An 18,625-nucleotide genomic window follows, 5' to 3' on the forward strand; every position below is an offset into this window, starting at 1 on the left:
AATAATTATTGTTTTCGTGGTTTTAAATGTCATTGTTAAGACACTACAAAACTAATAACATGAACATTATTTTATAAAACCTAAGTCAGTGAGATTTAATAGTTTTGTTAAGTAATTAATATATGTATCAGGTGTCAATGTCTAGTAAGTAGTTCAATTTGGAATAGTCAAAGTTTTTAAAGAGCTTTTAGCTCGCTGCTCAAATAAGTATGTGTGTGTAGATCAAATTCTTGCACTATTTTAATATGTTTTTTACGAGTGGTTTTAACCAATGGTGAACCAGTTTATCTCGACCAATTCTCTGCCCCCTAATGTGTAACCGTACCAATTCATAAATAAGTATTATATATTTGCTTTACATAAGCTTTGAGTAAGTCTCTGTCTTGAACATGACAATGCAATGGAATCTCCTAATCACGCGTGAGAATTAACATATGAGCATAATATTATTTTTCGGTTGTGATAAACGGTTATAAAAATATGGATCATTAATGTTAATTTATATAAATTTATTTATTAATTAATTAAAATATATATTTCTAAAGTTGTAAAGCCTTAACCATAAAAATACTACTCAAAGCTTTTTGTACAACAAACTGAAGCGATATGATAAAATATTCATAGAGCAAACGGAAGTAATACCATTTCAAACATCCGGTAAAATACTTTTAATAAATATTATATTGATTAATATAACAGTGTACTTCTAGCAACCACACAAAATATACGTTGCAATAAAACCTTCTACATATTGAAATAAAAAATGTCAAAATCAAAAGTAGTTCCAACGAACACCAAGAACGAAAAGTCTAATTCATGGAAGTTTTTACTATCGGATGCATGGGTAAAAATCAAGGATATAATATTGTACAAATCAGTCAAGCAAATCAAAGAGTATTTCGAAAGTTCTTCGATTAACTGCTATCAATACATCGTTGATTTCACAATGAAAAAATGGGAAAGGTCCAGTTACTAAATAAAATGATTTTAATTGCCATTCTTGCGAAGAATTTCAAATAACTTTTTTTGTAGATGGATGTGGAGATTCGTTCATGCTTGTGCTTTAGGATCAGCTATCTGGGTAATGTGGGTAGCTGGAGGAGACGCCATTCTTACTCCTGTAGCATTATCTCGAACTCCCACAGAAGCACCATTGAATAGCGTACCTTATCCCAGCGTTACACTCTGTTCATTGAATAGGATCAGTAAAAACAGAACAATCGCTTTAGCGAATCGTGTGTAAGTGTTTTTTAAAATTCTTTTAAAAACTCATCTTTCTACAATTTTTTATTATAATTTCAGGATCGAATCTAAATTTTTAAACTATACAGTCGACGAAGTGGTTTATCTGATGGGTTTTCTAGGATTTGTATACGATATGGAATTACCCAATGCTGACCAATTGGAAAATCTGCATTCGATTTTAGAACCTTACGATTTAAACGCATTGATGAAACATGTATAACACAAATTAAAAATAATATACTACACATTATGGTTTCTAACTCTCTTTGGTTTTAGTTAACACCAACATGCGAAGAGATGTTGAGTAAATGTATTTGGAGGAACATTGTCGTTAACTGTACGGATATTTTTAAAATGCGCAAATCGATGGATGGTTACTGTTGCGTTTTCAACCAAAGAAAATTGGGTGATGATTTCATAAAGTAAGCAGTGTCGCCAATCTTTTTATGCCTTTTATATATTTAATCTTTCAAGTATCTGAAAACTGTAATATTATAGTAAAAATATTATCATTTAGGAACACCACCAGTAAAGCTAACGACTCAATGATCATGGCAATGCCAGGACAAGATCGTGGTTTATCTATATTATTGGATCCACATTTGGAAGACTACCATTTCACGAAGTTGCCTCACCAAGGCATTAAAGTATATTTTCTTGGCATTCAATACATATTTTCAGATTTATTAGATCGCAAATCATTTTAGATATTAATATGCAGTCCTTCAGACTTTCCTGATATACCCAGCGGAGGATGTCTTCAGGCTATCGTAATACCTAGTACAGAACTATACATAAATCTAGACGCAGTTCTGGTAACTGGAACGGATGATGTTAGAAAACTGTCGGTTAACACTAGAGGTTGTCTTTTTGATACTGACAACACTTCCGTGGTAGACTCGCAAGGTGCTTGCATAGTCAGCTGTAGAGTGATGAGCATCAAGGCGGCTTGCAATTGCGTACCTTTCTTCCTTCCGCAGCAAAGTGACGATGTTACGTGCAACCTGAATGACAACATTTGCTTGCAAAGATGGAGTGGTATGTATTTCTACTAGTTATATAAATATTTTTAGTGGTCATGGAATGTTTCTACTGTGTTGTATTTGCTAAGAGAATTGGATGGAAGCATGGTCTGGCGAGGAATCTCTCCTTGAACCTGGTGAAGAAGCTGGATATATGCAAGCACCTCCTTGTTCTTATTGCCTCCCATCTTGTGATGAGGCTGTTTATAAAACGAGACAACATTCTTTAAATCTTCAACCTGAATCTGTGAATTCTCAATCGGACGCTGAGAAAACAGCACTTAAGTATTAAATTTAGTGTAAGCAAATTGAAGCAAATTGGATCAATATCTAAATGTTTTAGGAAAGGCATAGTGTTCAAAGATCATTGCGTCGTACATGTCTTCTTTTCGAGGGACTCGGTTGTTCATTTGGAGTACGGTATACTATCAAACTGGTGGGATCTTTTGAGTAAGTATTTTTTTATATTCATCAGCATATAAAGCAGGTTATTCAATATTTGTGATACAATTTTACATACAATACAATAAAATCCCCGCCCTCCGGTGATGTATACTAAGAGTACATATACAAATTAGTCATTAAAAATTAAAAATATTACTACTATACTCGGTGGCGTAGCTAGGGTATGTGCCGCCCAGGGCGATCATTAAAATTGCCCCACCCCCCCTTACATTTTTTGCAGGGTCATAAATCAGCATTTCTTAAAGTAATAAATTGGTTATTATTAAGCTCTTGTTATTCGTGGATTTATATATGTTTTAGTGAATTCAGGGTTAAGAACCACACTAGACGATCCCATCGCGAATATGCCGCCCCCAAGCAAGTGCCACCTGGGGCGGCCCGCCCCCTCCGCCCCCCCATAGCTACGCCACTGACTATACTCAATAATCTAATATTATAAACGGTGTAAAAATAAATTATCAAAATTAAATTTCAATTTTATTTCGGTCATGTTTGTTAATTTTGTATTTATTGTAATTATTTAATTTAATATGTAACTGCTTTATGTAAAAATCGTTAAAATACGGGGTTAATATTTTACTTTCTAAAGACATTTACATAATAAAATAACATGTACACTAAGTGTACATCATAGGAAGGCAGAGTTAACTACACTCAAACTCAGAAATCCTAGTCATCTTTTTCGTCAATATTCATAGGTGAAAATGAAATAATAATATTTGGCTTACATTCCTGTAGCTTAGCTTACAATTCAAGATGCAAACATACAATCTATAATCATACAATCGTCCACACTACCAAATATATTCTTAAAAAATTATAAAAATTGAAAATAAAATATTTTTTCTAATTAATGTTGATGTCAATATGTACACAACGGTTAACGGTTTCTCACCACTAGGATCAGATACTAAATTTAGCTTTGACCGTTTCTAGGTTTATGTAAATTATCAGACTTACCAACAATCTTACCACGTGTAAAAAGAGAATGATGATTTCAATAACCGTCCAAATCAGGGAAAGCAGAGAAGCGGTCAGACAAAATATTTTTTTGATCTCCTCCCATTTCTCTAAAAACCAACGGAGATTTCGGCTGCCGCTCGAATCAGCTTCAAATGGTCTTTATCTGACAATATATAAGCCGGAACGTCACAGTGAATCTTTTATATGTGATTCACATCACTTAATTTGAATATTAAAATTAGCATTTAAGTGATTATATTTTAAAGGGGCACTGTGTGGGCTGTAGAAGAGTCTATGTTTGATTTAGTAGATCTAGCTCTGCTGTTTACAGTACGCAGCATGAGTACAACAGGTGTATTTGTTGTTCAAGCGTATTATGGGAACAACCGCTGTTTGAAAACGTCGCAAAGAGCATCCCTAAAAACGATTTTACTGTGGATTTCTAATATTTGGGCAACTAAATCTATACTGAAAAAATAACTCGGTTGTTCTAGGACCTAGTTATTTTATTTTTAGCTCTAGAATTCCGCATGCCTATGTAAAACAGCATCCTTGCAAAATTGTATTGGTTTGGCAATTAAGTGAAAGAGATCAAGTCAACCGCAGAGCCATGGGTGCGGAAATTCTTGAACAGGTTTCCGCTTATGTTAATACATGTTTTTAAACATTGTCTATGAACTTAAACGGATTTGAAGAAAATATCAGACAATCAATCGATGGTATTTCCTCTAAGATCACCCAGAAAGTGATGGAGAAATTCTGAGAGCGTCTTAAGTAACGTTTTGCCAACGCCAGTTGTCCGATATGGTTTTAAAACACAAAAAATATATATAAATAGATAGCTTCATTTATTCTTATACCCCTTCAAAATTTGTAACATCTTTAAGCATGTTTAAATCGCAGACATAAATAGTAAATTTCATCAGCTTTTTCAACTTGAGATTTCTGACTTAAAACTACCATTGAGATCAGACGCTAAGCTAGCAACCTGTGAAGCTCGCACTAAATCGACACAGACGACGTAGCATGACCCTGGATCTTAAGAACTATCCGCTTCATATAGTCGAACATGTTTTTTTTATTAGATATATTTTTCAGCATACGTTTATGACGAAAAAGATGACTAGGATTTCTGAGTTTGAGTGTAGTTAACTCTGCCTTCCTATGATGTACACTTAGTGTACATGTTATTTTATTATGTGAATGTCTTTATAAAGTAAAATATTAACCCTCGTATATTACGATTTTTACATAAAGCACTTGCATATTAAATTAAATAATTACAGTAAATACAAAATTAACAAACGCGACCGAAATAAAATTGAAATTTAATTTTGACAATCTATTTTTACACCGTTTATAATATTAGATTATCGAGTATGGTAGTAATATTTTTAATTTTAAATGACTAGTTTGTATATGTACTCTTAGTATACATCACCGGAGGGCGGGGATTTTATTGTATTGTATGTAAAATTGTATCACAAATATTGAATTGTTGTATTTAACTTTCTCAAATAATATTAATTATTTATTATAGAACTTGATATTAAATTAGCAAAAGTAATTATTGCCGATTATTTTTTATTAAAACTGCTTTTTATTTTAACGAAAATATGTTAATACAAGCGATTTTTTAATATATAAATTTCGCATTCCAAAATAATGTTTTATTAAACACAAATAAGACTTATATTGAAAAATTGCTACACTATTATACACATATTTATATTTTTAAATGACTCATACACAATTTTAAGAACCATTAATCAAAATTAAATTAAATATATATTTTTAGGTAGCATGGGTGGACTTTGCGGCTTAGTTCTTGGTGCCAGTTTGATCAGCTTAGCAGAAATCATTTACTTCATCTTAGGAGGACCGGTGTCTAAATCTAAGCATCGCAGACAAGCAGAAATGAGGCAGTTGTATTGGGAAGAGCTGAAAAACTACAAAAGAAGATAAATAACTATAGATAATGCTTTGAGTTTGATCGATAGTAAAATATGACAATGAGCACCAAACAATGCACAATAGGCCATTAGGGTTTCAGTGATGAATAATTAATGAATTCTATTATTTAAGAATGTATATAAAGTTTGTAAAATATCAGAAAGTTGTATTTCAATGTTTTGATCCAAGCATAAAAATGATTCTTAAAACTGTTTATGACTTTATGATGAACACCTCCTTCCATGGTATAAAATTTTTAGTCGAAAAAGATAGACATTGGACTGAAAGGTATTTTTTTTTACTAATGAAAAATATCTAGTCATGTATTTAATTAATATTATATTATTTTTAGATTATTTTGGATCATCTGTATAATAATTTCTTGGTATGGATCTTCCCAATTAATGTTGGCTTCTTGGGATGCTTTTAGAAATCGTCCTATTTCATTCGTCGTCGAAACTACATATACCGACTGGGACACTGATTTTCCATCTGTAGCTGTTTGCGAAACTGAAAACAGCGATAAGATAGAACAAGCATCTGATATGTATTTTCTATTCTACTTTTTTAAATACATATTTTTAGAATAAAAATATTATATATAATATAATTTAGGTTATGGACCAGCAATCACGACTTCAATCTTGAAGAAGTACTAAAAGAACTAGCTTTTTATAAAGGAGTCAGTTACTATCTTCTTCAGTTTTGTGCAGCTTCTGATTCAGATGCTAACTGTCCTAAAAATAACTTCACCCGTTTTTCTGATCTGGTACGAAGCTCTTGCGATGACATGTTAAGCAACTGTACTTGGGGTGGTGAGATTTTCGAATGTTGCGAGTACTTCTCTCCCATGGATACAGAACTTGGTACTTGCTATGCTTTAAATTCTATACAGGGAAGGTACTACTTGTCTCAAACATAGTGAATCAGTAGAATGTCATATTAAAACCAAATAACGTATGTTCCAGAAATAAAATTTCTAATAAGCTACCGATGGTTAATAACAAGAAAACAGGACCTAGAACTTTGATGCTCAACGTGCATGTGCCAGCAAATGTGTGTATAATATTATTAATATAATACTTCATATGATATAAAGATCTTAAAATTATTTGTGGTGATCTAGATATACATCATAGGAGAAGAAGAAGTTCCAGCTGTTACTTCTATGACATCAGATATACTCAACGTCGCTGGACAAATACATTATAAGTAAGAAAGGTTCATAAAATTTTTAATATGGGATTTTTATTCATATACATTTTTTATAAAACGTAATTTATTTATTCATCATTAATCTTTCATTGCAACTTGACAGACGTTAGCTCAATATGCTATAGCGGTGTAAACACAATCAAGATCTACTAATTAAAGTCTTCAAATGTTTTCGCAAAGCATATGAAATGACTTATGTCAAACATACCAGTAAATTATAAATTTGGATTTTGCATCCTCCGTTCTTAAAATAATATATAAAGACATTTTAGGTCGAAAATATATCAACTACAAGAAACCCACTTATATAAATAATTGATTTTGTCATATTATTTAATTTGATATACAAAAAGTATGCCAAAGTATTAATCAATTAAACGTCAAAGTTGCTGCAAAATGAAGAAATTGTAAAAGTCGAATTGTCAATATGTTTATTCATATTTATTGGTACGCTGAGATCAGTAAGCGGCTGTCGAAAGCCGAGATCTGATATCAATTGACGCTCTGGGTCGGTCGACAAAGAGATTGGCCACTCGTCGATCGACCATTTATATATCATATTTAAATGAATCTTAAATTGGATGAGCGCTTAAAAACATACTTTTGTAAATCCATTTCAATCTTCTGAACACGCCATTTATTTTTCTATTATTTGATAATAAAAAAATCTGATTTTAGACGTCACATAGCATCTAGGAGCATCGAAAACGATAAAGCTGTCAGAAATGTTTTACCAATACAACGCCAATGCAAATATCCAGATGAGGACCCATCGTCAGTCTACCGTCATCATTCCTACAGTGCTTGCACTGTCCAATGTCGTAAAGACGCTCAATTGAAGATCTGCAACTGCACCAGTTTTTTTATGCCTAACACTTCTCACGATTTACACTGCGATGTCAGCGGTCTGACTTGTCTCCACGAGCATTACAGTCAACTGTCTGTTCTGAGAGCAGCTTGGGGAAGCAGAGCTGGTCTTTATTGCAACTGTCAACCGTCTTGCTCAGAAACTGATATATCTGTGATTGCTGATGATAGAACAGCTACCCAATACGCTCATTCTGTTGTAGAAATCTCCTTGGATTTCTTACCTACTGAGCGTTTTAGAAGAAACGTTGTAAGAGGACCTTTGGATTTAGTAGGTCAGTCTTAACATTGTATCTTATTATATAAAAAATATAACTATATCTGATGATCATGTTTTTAGTATCTTTGGGTGGAACTGCTGGTCTATTTCTGGGAGCAAGCGCTTTGAGCATCGTTGAAATATTTTATTACTTTTTCATACGAGCTTTTAGTAATTTATTCAAAAGAGTAAAACCTAAATCTGTCGGTTCTAATGATCAACAGAGATGGGCTACAAATCGTAACGTGGCTAACAAAATACCATCTAAAAGACAGCAAAGGAAGCTATACGAAGACAGATTGCATAAAACCTTGGGCTATAAACAACGAGATTGGAGAAGGAATCAAAAGCTATACATGAAGTGATTTATTATTCATAAGCATTGTTGTTAAAAATGTATAATAATTATAGTATATTATAGCGAATTCGTGTTTGTATCACTAGACACGCAATGTATGATAATTTATTAAATATTAATGAGTTGCTTTATTGAAGAATCATTATGGTTTTGTGTGTTGTGCTATTGAGTCATTTTGATGTTCGATAAAAATGCCAGTTAGACCTAAAGGCGTGATTAAAGATTATTTATTAAATTCATCTTTCCACGGTTTGAGATTCATAGCCGATGATGAGAGGCATTTTACAGAGAGGTACTTAGATTAATTGGGGCACTAACATAAATGAATAGATCTGATATGGAGATATATTATTTCAAGAATATTTTGGCTGATCTGTGTTCTTCTATGCTGGTATGGATCCGGTCTCTTGATCATTGCTTCTTGGGATGCTTTCCAAAACAACGCAATATCATTCGTCATGGAGACTACTTATATAGACTGGAACACTAATTTTCCAGCGATAGGAATATGCGAAAACGACAATCTGGAGAGGGTTTATGTAGTATCTGATGAGTAAGTTCCTTTAACTTATAAAAACCATTATCACTAAAAAATCATTAATTTTTTTGTTAATATTTTAAAGTAAGATTTTTTAATTATTGAACCTAAAACTTTTAAAATTCCTGGTTTTGAGACTACAACTTGGAAATGTATCACGTTCGGTATCATTTCTCATTAAATATATTTTTATTGTTCTTCTGAAAGTATAGTTGAATTTTGCGCTTTAAGATTTGAATGCAGTGTACTGTTTTTATTGAAGTGTATAAGAAGTTACATGTTTGTTTATAAAAATAACGGGGCGCAGGCCCGCAAGCGTGCGAGCGCACCGGAGGTTGTCAGTCGAGAGAAATGCGTTACCCCAATGTTACTAGAGTGTCGCTAAGTTTTGGCCATTAGAAAATCTAAATAAATATAAATAGGCTCCCTACATCGACATACCTTTTGGAATATATCGTGATCGGTGCGACATAATTTATCGTTAATCAAAACATTTTATGAAAGGTTATAAAACTTACTGATATATTTATTTGTGACTTTTCGTCGGTGCCATCTGTATATCTGAGCGGAATCTATTAAACGGCTTGAAATAATTTGAAAAAATTACCTGAACAAAACCAAATGGTCGGTGCCAATTACAAAGGATACGATCAGTGCTAAATACAAAAGCATTTTATAATCGTAAATAAAGGTTTCGAGTCGTCATTACGTCTAGCATTATTTTTATCAGACAAGAAATAGTCTGTTTCTTCTCCAAAGTATCAAGATTGCCTAGATGATGAAGAACTAGAAGGGACGTGGACTTCTCCTAGTTCATCAAATATATATACAAGGGTAGGTCAATAAGTCCTTACAAAGCATTAGAAAAACACATTAATTTTGGTTGATTTATTTTAATTTCTTAACGTTTTTCTAACTTTTGAAGCCATCCATAAATGTGTATGATTCCACATGCATCTTAAAAAACCATGCCTGGACAATTTTATTGTCTTTGCCTTCTTTGGAGACGGATCAATCAAAGGGTTAAATATGTGATAATAAAATTGCGTCATACCATGTAATCCTAAACGACTACGACGTACAAAATCCATGGATAGTTCACATGTGATTTTTAAAATACATATTAATATCACTTTTATTCACTAAATTTTATGTATGATATTGCTGATTGTGAATGTATAAACAAACATGTACAAACATTCTCATAATTATCTGGTTCTAGCATATGGACTACCGTGCACGAAATCCAGCTGGAGGAGGTTCTGAAAGAGCTGGCCTATTTCAGGGGCCTGACGTTTTACACGCTACAATACTGCAATAAACCGAACGCTGACCCCATGTGCCCTAGATCCAACATGTCGTATTATGCCAACTTGGTCAGGAGCAACTGCGAACAATCTATCAAGAGCTGCACGTACAACGGGATAGAGTTCGATTGCTGCGATTACTTTGAGCCCATAAACACCGACATGGGCCGATGCTACATTATTAACTCTGTGCAGTCTAAGTATGACGTCATTGTACATAGGCATAACATTAGCAAAATGATCATTTAGATACTGTTTTAAATTTATATACATGCGTTATTTCGCGCTGATTTTTATTTATTTATTATTATCTGAAAATCATGACTTGACAGATTTTCCCAAATGATGGTCATTATACAAACAATTTTAAACTGTAGGGGTTATATTGCAAACTCGCACACTAAATCACCGTAAATACGGCAATTATAAGGATGAACGTGACAAAAGAATGTCCCTGAACGGACCACACAATAACCCTCGTTATGTCCAGATGAAAGTCGGATATCTTTGTAAATAAAGGAACAATAACACGTTATAATTACCCTTCGGTGCATAGAAATAATATTTATTTGTTGCGTAACGGTCGAGGAAACAAAACTATCGGAAGACAAAAAGACCGTAATTACATTTAACCCATTGCACAATTCGACTTCCAAATATGTCCATCAAGCAAATGTCAGTTTCTAGAAACGTGGGCATATTTCGTTGATCGAATAAGCGAGTGCAACAATTGGCTGAATGGTCGCTGCTTGATTATGATTGTTCATAACCAAGACAACTTTTGGTCAAATTCCCCCCCCCCTCCTCCTCCTCCTTGAAAAAGCTAAAATAATGTCCCTGATTCTAAGCTATAAACTTAAAAATACGAATATATTCCTAATTCTATTAAATGTGTCATTTTAGTGAAATCATATGACGTAACCTATAACCTAACCTAACCTAACTTACACGAATTAACCAAACCCAACTTGACCAAATGAAATTTAGGTCAAGTCGAAATATTACTACGGATTTATGATATAAAAGTATTGGTTAAAGTGTATTCAAACCGAATTTTGGTTAATAGGACGGCGAAAAAACAATTATCACTTCTCAGAAGTCAAAAATTCACGTCAAAAGCAATAAAATCGTGTCGGCGCCGTTGCAGTGGGGACGCTCGGTAACGAGCGTTCCCACTGCAACTCTATTGGTCAAAATTTGGTTTAGATATGCTTCATTCAATTCTCACTTATTGTAATATTTGTATAAAATCTTAATATGAATGCTAGATAACCGAGCGTTTCCACTGCTACGGTGAATGCAGGATTTTATATGTTTTGGCATGGATTCCAAACCCTTTGAATTTGTCTAGATCTAGAAAAATGCTTGGCATTTAATGAAATACTGTTTTAATGGAATCGAAATATTAAAAAACGACAACTGACTAGCCAACCTTTGCCCTCTCATTGAAAAAGCTGAAATGACGTTCCTGAATCCGGTCCATGGTTTTGGTACTCAAAACTCTCAAAAACATTATTAGGGTGCTACTTCCACGCATCATTATTCTTCATTTCTAATATTTATTTTCAGAAAAGGAAAAAATGCGAAGAAATATCAGATGATTAACAACAGAAAAAATAAACTTGGTATTTTTAAAATGGAAATTCTTATACCAGCTACGGTAAAAATATTTTTTAATCATTACATTTGTAGTTCTAACATTAAAATATTTAGTATGCTTCTTAGATTTACGTATTAGGCGAAGAAGAAGTACCAACTTTAACCACTTTGCAATCAGACTTTTTTCAAGTTGAAGATAGTATTATCTACAGGTAAGCATTCCATTATCGTGAAAGCTTTTTCTTTAACTTTACTCTTCTAAAATATATTTTAGGCGACATATAGTTATAAGGAACATAGAGAACGATCCTTTGGCCCGTGAAACTACTCCTCTGCAGAGGAACTGTCGCTACCAAGACGAAAACGAGCTTCAAGTGTACCCATATTATTCTTACAGCGCTTGTACTGTCCAGTGTCGCAAAAATCATCAGGAAAAATTCTGCAATTGTACAGATCACTTTATGCCTAATACGCGTAAGAAAAAATAGATACATCATATCATAATCTTGTTTTTAACTGTATTTTAATCTTAGCTGAAAAGGACAGATGTACTCTTGAAGGGCTAGTGTGCTTGAACAAGCGATTCTCGGATTTGTCAGTCCTTAAGCCTTCTTGGTCAAACAGAAATGGACTCTCGTGCAACTGTCTCCCGTCTTGTACAGAATTAGATATCACAGTTATCAAAGATGATAAAACTCAGTAAGTTATACGTTAAGCTTTAATCAAATCTTAGATTTTTTCTTAAACAATATAAAACTAAATTATTTAATTATTATTATATACACATATGTGGACATACGTATATGTATAAAAAATATAAAAAAACATTTTTTAATTAAATTTAGCAAAGAACTATTAATAAAATATGTATTATTTCATTCGTGACTAATAAAAATGAACAGAAAGCCTAATCTAATCCAACCAAAAATAAGCCATGTATAAAAAAGTTACATAGCAGCTGACTCAAATTGACAAAATAACATTAATAAATAGTATACACTTTTTAATAAACACTGTTTCTAACATAATCTGTATGATATGATACATACACACACATTTATACAGATATACCTATATAATAACATCAAGATATTTTTTTATAGTAGCATTAAAAAGTACTCTAAAGAATCAGTAACTTGAATGAATGAAACATGAACATGATAATATATATTTATTTATATTTTTTAACATATACACTCTAGCAAATAACAATATTATATTTAATTTATGTTTAATTATTTATAGAAGACAAGAAAAATCCAGCATTATTGAATTAGAAATGGAATATTTACCATCAGAAAAATTTAAACGTAACGTAGTACGTAGTCGGCTTGATCTTGTTGGTAGGTATTTTATTAATTTCATATTTTTCAATGACAGTATATTATGAGTAGTTACAATTTTAGTTTCCACTGGAGGTACTACTGGATTATTCGTCGGAGCGAGTCTTCTGAGTTTCATAGAAATAATTTATTATTTAACAATACGGTATTACGGCACAGTTTACATGGAAAAGTTAGCAGAGGAGCATCCGGAAGTCGCACCAGAGAACCACTCCACTCCTATAGTGCATTTCTTGTCCGAGAAGCAGAATTATCCTATCATAGACCTAAAGAGAACTAGAAGCTCTTTACATCGAGATCTATAGATTATATTCCACAAGTTCTCCTATAAGATCACTCATCTGCTTCCTGAAGAATTCGTCCTTCGTATAAGCTTCTTCCATGAGCCAAGTCCTATCGCCCAAGATCAACTCTCTACACTTATCAGGATCATTCAAAGTTTCATCCGACAACTTTGAAGGCAGCCAAATGGTTATACCAAACAAACAAGCCTCCACCACAGCAGTCAATCTATAAGGTTCACATTCTTGCAAGAGTTCTTCGATCGTCATGAAAGCAATTCCTTTACTTGATAGCACTTCGGTCATTCTTTTATGATACACTTGAACTAATTGCTTGTAAAATTGACGTCTAAACTCAAGTGACGTAGTCAAATAGATGCAGCTCAACAAATCATAACTGCACGGAGAGTACCTAGTTAATTGATAATCAATCAAGATGCAGTTATCTATCTTGCCATTAATATCTTCATGAAACATGAAATTATTACCCCAAAGATCTGCATGTGAAAGAACGTTGATTTTAGAATCGATAGGACCCATGTTTGCCGTTGCTTTCTTGACTTTATAAGATATAGACTTTGAATTCTTATTCATCTTGACGCACAAGTATTCCAATGCTTTGATAGCTGAGTTCATCCAGAAATATCTGCAATGGCCTTTTTTATGAATATATGTACATTCTTTGACAACATCCGGATATTTTTCATTAATCTTTTCTTTGTTGATATGTTCCCAAATCATTGATGCTGAATGTAAGTTGGCTAAAGTTTTCAATGCAGCTGTACAATTGTTCATGCCAAATATTCCTCTACCATCAGCAAGGTTGTAGTTTTTCAACGTCAAGTCCTCAAATACCAAAACTCCGTTTCTAGCGAGCAAGCATTTGGGAGACCAAGCGTAATCTAAAAATTCAGTAATTTTTTGTAGCTCCGGTAGTACTTTGTTGCAAAATAAAGCTTCCTTTTCAAAAATGCCAATTTCTTCCATGTACTCCAAGTGGGCTTGAACATTTGGTTTTGTTTTAACGAAAAAACTTGTCTGTTCTTCTTTTCCTTCTGCGCTGTGGATGTTCAATGTTAGCTTGTAATGAGTTCCCAAGAATCCAGTAGTAGTATCTCCGAACAGTTTAATGGTAAAAGAATCGAGAGTGTGAGTCTCATATCTTGGTACCTTTTTTAACAGCTCTTCGCAATCCTTCCTGGATATTAAATCCATCATTGTAGATCTTTAATTGTAAGACAACTCTCTTACGTGAGTAGTGGCGTAGAATAAAGTGTTTTTCCTGTGCATAACATTTCTTAACATGTGTTATATATTGTCGCTTTAAGTAAATATTTTCATTGTCTTCTACAAATCTACATAATGTATTTTACTATTTACACAGTAAATGTTTTCACAAAGTCATGCTGATAATTTACAATTCAATAAAATACAATAAAAAGTGATTTATTTAATTTATATATAATTCATTACAAAAATGTGTTCCGGTAATATGTTTTTATTATTCCATAGATATCAACGAAATTTTGCTGCAATGCTTATACAATTTTAACATTGATTCTCAAATAGAACCGGATGTCATTGATTGAAATAGCATAGAGATTTAAAAACTTCATTTTAGCTTTCCTTTTATATCCGTCTTTGTGACTACAGATTTTACAATAACATCTAGTATTTTATATTTGTGACAAATTGATTTTATAAATTTAATTTTTCTATTGCTCTAAGATTCTTCATCTCTAAATTATTTTAGTTTTATACTGTTTTTGTTGAATGTGAATTTTTCAGTAGTTGTAAATTTTTGTGATACTCATATTGTAATTTAGTTCCTAGTATTTTCCACGTTTCTTTAATTATATTTACATCTAATTCATCACAACTGGTTCTTTTTTTTAATTTACATATTATGTTTTGAATTTCTTCTAAAAATATTGATTTAAATTCTCGAAATTTTATATTAATTGTTTCATTATTTTATTGAATTGAGTTATAGAATTCACAATATATTCTATACCCTATTTATTTTTACTGCTATCATAAGATGATCTTTATATATTTACATCAATTTCCATATTAATTTTCGTTTCACAGGTTAAATTATCTTACGACGCATACATACCAATATTTTTGTCCGAATTCTTTTAAAAATAGTTTTCTAACATTTTCCATTCAAAGATTAGATAAACAAATATTATTTTTAGATGCATATCGGAATGCAAATAACACCAATCTAGAAGTATTTGTAAGTATAAATTTTTGATATATTTAGATAAGGAAGATTTATTATGGTGTACTACCTAAATCTACATATATTACATTTAAGTAATTAATTATACTTGATGGCAGCTAAAGTCTAATATACTAATTCGCTAAAAGATGTATTATTATAAATTACATAAACAGTCAACTCAGGTATCATTCGCTGAGTTTTGTTCTTCAACAGCGATATGGAGCGTATACGTTTGGCTCTGGAAAACCAATTGTCCACGGACAAATTTAAAATAAAAAATTGCAAAAAAACTGATAAAGGAAACGGAATACTTGGATTTTTGGGAGACCACTCGAAAATAGTAGTGACGTATATTTTGGACGACGTTGAATCAGAAGCTTGGTTGTTCTTAAAAGAATACCCAAAAGAAAATAAACACAGAGCTGATTATAACGATAAATTTAACACCTTCTTCAGAGAAACGATATTTTATACGAGTCTGACAAAACGATTCATCAAATATGACGGTGAGATTTACTTTGATTTTTACTAAAATTTATTAAAAACTAATAAATATTGTTAAATATTCCAGAAAATGACATATGGCATCCAATATGTTTGTACGTTGATACGAAATGCTTCATTTTCGAAGATCTATCTATAAGTGGCTTTAAAATGCAGGACTTGTACAATGGATTAGATGATAATCATTGCCGTGCAGCCTTGGACGCTATTGCCAAAATGCATACTGCTTGCATTATCCTCGAAGAAACTAATTCCAGTAAGAGAAACACTCTTTATAGATTAGAAAATTATTTCAATGACGGACGGTTTAAATCAAACTTCTTACCCAGTGATTGGTTAACAAATGCGTGCATCTCAGCAAAATCTTTAGTAAAACAGTATTCCAAATACGGAAAATCTACTTCTCACATTAAAAAGGTTCTTCAAGAATGGGATAAAGTCTTCATAGACGAATGCGCTCTATCGGCTCAACCGCAGAAAGTGAGAAAAGTCATCAATCACCTCGATCTATGGAACAATAACTTAATGTTCCGTTACAAAAACGATACGCCCGTACATTGCATCATAGTCGATTACCAAGCATACATCTTATCATCTCCAGCAGTCGACGTGATGAGTTTCTTATATTTGAACTTGGATCCGAACAACCGTATGCAGAGAGTCGCTTATTTCATCGAGTATTATTATAAAAAATTTTGTGAAATATTGTCTATGAATGGTTTGAAAGCATCGACTATTATGGATTGGGAGTCGTTCAAGATAAGTTGTGAAGAATATACAGCTTGGGGATTGTTACACGGTATCATATTGTTTCAATTTCTATTCACGGATCAAAATTTATTTACGAAGATGATGAACGATTCGGAAACATTTTATAAACAAACGCAGAGCGATCGGAGTCAAACTATGTTGCTAATGTTGAAAGAAAATCCCACTTTCAAACGCAGAATGATGTCTAATATTGATGAGTTTATTAGTAGATGTATTGTTAAAGATATTCCATAGATGATCATAATGTATTTAGAACAATTAATGTAGAATAAATATTTTAATGTTATTTTTTTATTTAGCTAATATAGCTAATTTTTACACGAATTTTAACTAAACATACATTTATTTTTTATTTTTTCGATTAAATTAAGACCATCGTGGCCTAACAGGTTACCCCAATACGCCACGATGGTCGAAAGCAAATTATAAATTTATAAAACATAAAAAAACGTATATATATAAATAAATATAACAATACTTAAACATAACAAAAAAAATTATAAAATATTAAAATTAAAAGATATAAACCGGATCAGATCCTTGTAGCTAACATTAAATAAATCAATTTTCAATGCCAGCGTATTAAGGAGCCGTATGGCCACAGCTATAGGCGAGTCGGCAAGTGCGGATGTCCTAGCCCTAACTGCCATCAAAAGAGGTCTCGATCGTGATTCTCGAAAATGTTCCGGAACCCAAAACTGGAATTCCTCGAGAATAGCTGGATTGTCGACAGCACCTTTTAGTAGTTTGAAAAAATGCTTAGCGACATACAGCTTTCTGCGAGAATTCAGCGAATCATATCCCAACGCTCCTAAAAGAAAGGCGCTGGGATATAAGAACGGATAATAACCAAATGTCCTTTTGTAAAGGTATCTTAAATAACTTTTTTGAATTTTTTCTACTAAAAGGGAATATTTGGCTATTCGGGGATTCCAAATTATAGATCCCGATTCAAGAATGCTACGAACTAAGGTGTCATAGAGGATGCGAATAACTGACGGATCGTCAAAGTGAAAGGCATTCCTCATAACAAAGCCGAGCATCTTGGAAGATTTATCACAGACGTCGTGTATGTGTAGAGAGAACCTCCATTTGCTCTCGAAAGTGATTCCGAGATCTTTAATGGAAGTTTCTCTAGTCAAAATGTTACCACCGAGATGGTAGAAATAAGCTGATGGCGATGGCGAACATATAATACATAATTATATATAAACATAAACAGAAAATAAATAAAGATTTAAATAATTTATTTCGTAAAGTACGAAGGTGTTTCTTTATTCCATTCAGGAAACCCGCTAGTTTTATTTTTGCAGATTGTCTTAGGAATAATATTATACCAATTCACACCTCCGTACATAATTCCCCTGGCCGTACTCATTTTATACTTATACCTAATTATCCTTAACTTGTCTCTTTTCTAATATTAAATCTATGTACATCTTCATTTCTGATTAAATACTTATTAAAATGCTCTGCTTACATATTATTTTCTAATTTATATATAAATACTTAGACATTCATCTTCAATATATCTTGAACGTTTTATTGCTTTTGACGTGAATTTTTGACTTCTGAGAAGTGACATATATAAATACTAAAACATTCATCTTAAATACTTCTTGAAGGCTCGTTACGAAGCGTTTCCACTGCAACGGCACCGACATGATTTTATTGCTTTTGAGGTGAATTTTTTACTTCTGAGATG

The 18,625-nt window shown here is 32.5% G+C and overlaps 4 protein-coding genes across 4 annotated transcripts; all 4 read left to right on the plus strand.

The window, feature by feature from the left end:
- The first annotated feature begins 2,098 nt into the window (after positions 1–2,098).
- Positions 2,099–5,862, plus strand: LOC148231597 (pickpocket protein 28-like). The gene is made up of 4 exons (XM_088191361.1): positions 2,099–2,283; positions 2,357–2,552; positions 2,611–2,717; positions 5,494–5,862. Exons 1-4 carry the CDS (start codon positions 2,178–2,180, stop codon positions 5,658–5,660), a joined length of 576 nt encoding a protein of 191 aa, XP_088047487.1. The 5' UTR covers positions 2,099–2,177; the 3' UTR covers positions 5,661–5,862.
- Positions 5,863–5,874: 12 nt separating this feature from the next.
- Positions 5,875–8,354, plus strand: LOC148231598 (sodium channel protein Nach-like). The gene is made up of 5 exons (XM_088193609.1): positions 5,875–5,936; positions 6,001–6,195; positions 6,264–6,548; positions 7,542–8,005; positions 8,071–8,354. Exons 1-5 carry the CDS (start codon positions 5,875–5,877, stop codon positions 8,352–8,354), a joined length of 1,290 nt encoding a protein of 429 aa, XP_088049735.1.
- Positions 8,355–8,538: 184 nt separating this feature from the next.
- LOC148231599 (sodium channel protein Nach-like) lies at positions 8,539–14,701 on the plus strand. Its single transcript, XM_088191627.1, has 9 exons — positions 8,539–8,639; positions 8,706–8,900; positions 10,108–10,386; positions 11,762–11,852; positions 11,918–12,003; positions 12,066–12,265; positions 12,325–12,490; positions 13,037–13,134; positions 13,198–14,701. Exons 1-9 carry the CDS (start codon positions 8,539–8,541, stop codon positions 13,437–13,439), a joined length of 1,458 nt encoding a protein of 485 aa, XP_088047753.1. The 3' UTR covers positions 13,440–14,701.
- A 28-nt stretch (positions 14,702–14,729) lies between these two features.
- On the plus strand, positions 14,730–17,417 carry LOC148231600 (uncharacterized). Its single transcript, XM_088191628.1, has 2 exons — positions 14,730–16,151; positions 16,217–17,417. The coding sequence occupies exons 1-2, from the start codon at positions 15,863–15,865 to the stop codon at positions 17,152–17,154; spliced, it is 1,227 nt and encodes a 408-aa protein (XP_088047754.1). The 5' UTR covers positions 14,730–15,862; the 3' UTR covers positions 17,155–17,417.
- Positions 17,418–18,625: the final 1,208 nt, after the last annotated feature.

Source organism: Plectrocnemia conspersa, unplaced genomic scaffold (genome assembly GCF_051122295.1).
Source record: "Plectrocnemia conspersa isolate PC_06_02 unplaced genomic scaffold, ASM5112229v1 ptg000009l, whole genome shotgun sequence".
Lineage (NCBI taxonomy): Eukaryota > Metazoa > Arthropoda > Insecta > Trichoptera > Polycentropodidae > Plectrocnemia > Plectrocnemia conspersa.

Bases quoted from the DNA above. Each gene is read 5' to 3' on its own strand.
- LOC148231597 (XM_088191361.1), top strand. From the start codon at position 2,178: ATGAGCATCAAGGCGGCTTGCAATTGCGTACCTTTCTTCCTTCCGCAG. The intron at 2,284-2,356 runs GTATGTATTTCT...GTATTTGCTAAG, and splicing joins TTGCTTGCAAAGATGGAGTG to AGAATTGGATGGAAGCATGG. The intron at 2,553-2,610 runs GTATTAAATTTA...TAAATGTTTTAG, and splicing joins GCTGAGAAAACAGCACTTAA to GAAAGGCATAGTGTTCAAAG.
- LOC148231598 (XM_088193609.1), top strand. From the start codon at position 5,875: ATGAACACCTCCTTCCATGGTATAAAATTTTTAGTCGAAAAAGATAGA. The intron at 6,549-7,541 runs GTACTACTTGTC...ATCTGATTTTAG, and splicing joins TTAAATTCTATACAGGGAAG to ACGTCACATAGCATCTAGGA. The intron at 8,006-8,070 runs GTCAGTCTTAAC...TCATGTTTTTAG, and splicing joins AGGACCTTTGGATTTAGTAG to TATCTTTGGGTGGAACTGCT.
- LOC148231599 (XM_088191627.1), top strand. From the start codon at position 8,539: ATGCCAGTTAGACCTAAAGGCGTGATTAAAGATTATTTATTAAATTCA. The intron at 12,004-12,065 runs GTAAGCATTCCA...AATATATTTTAG, and splicing joins GAAGATAGTATTATCTACAG to GCGACATATAGTTATAAGGA. The intron at 12,266-12,324 runs GTAAGAAAAAAT...TTTTAATCTTAG, and splicing joins TCACTTTATGCCTAATACGC to CTGAAAAGGACAGATGTACT.
- LOC148231600 (XM_088191628.1), top strand. From the start codon at position 15,863: ATGGAGCGTATACGTTTGGCTCTGGAAAACCAATTGTCCACGGACAAA. The intron at 16,152-16,216 runs GTGAGATTTACT...TAAATATTCCAG, and splicing joins ACGATTCATCAAATATGACG to AAAATGACATATGGCATCCA.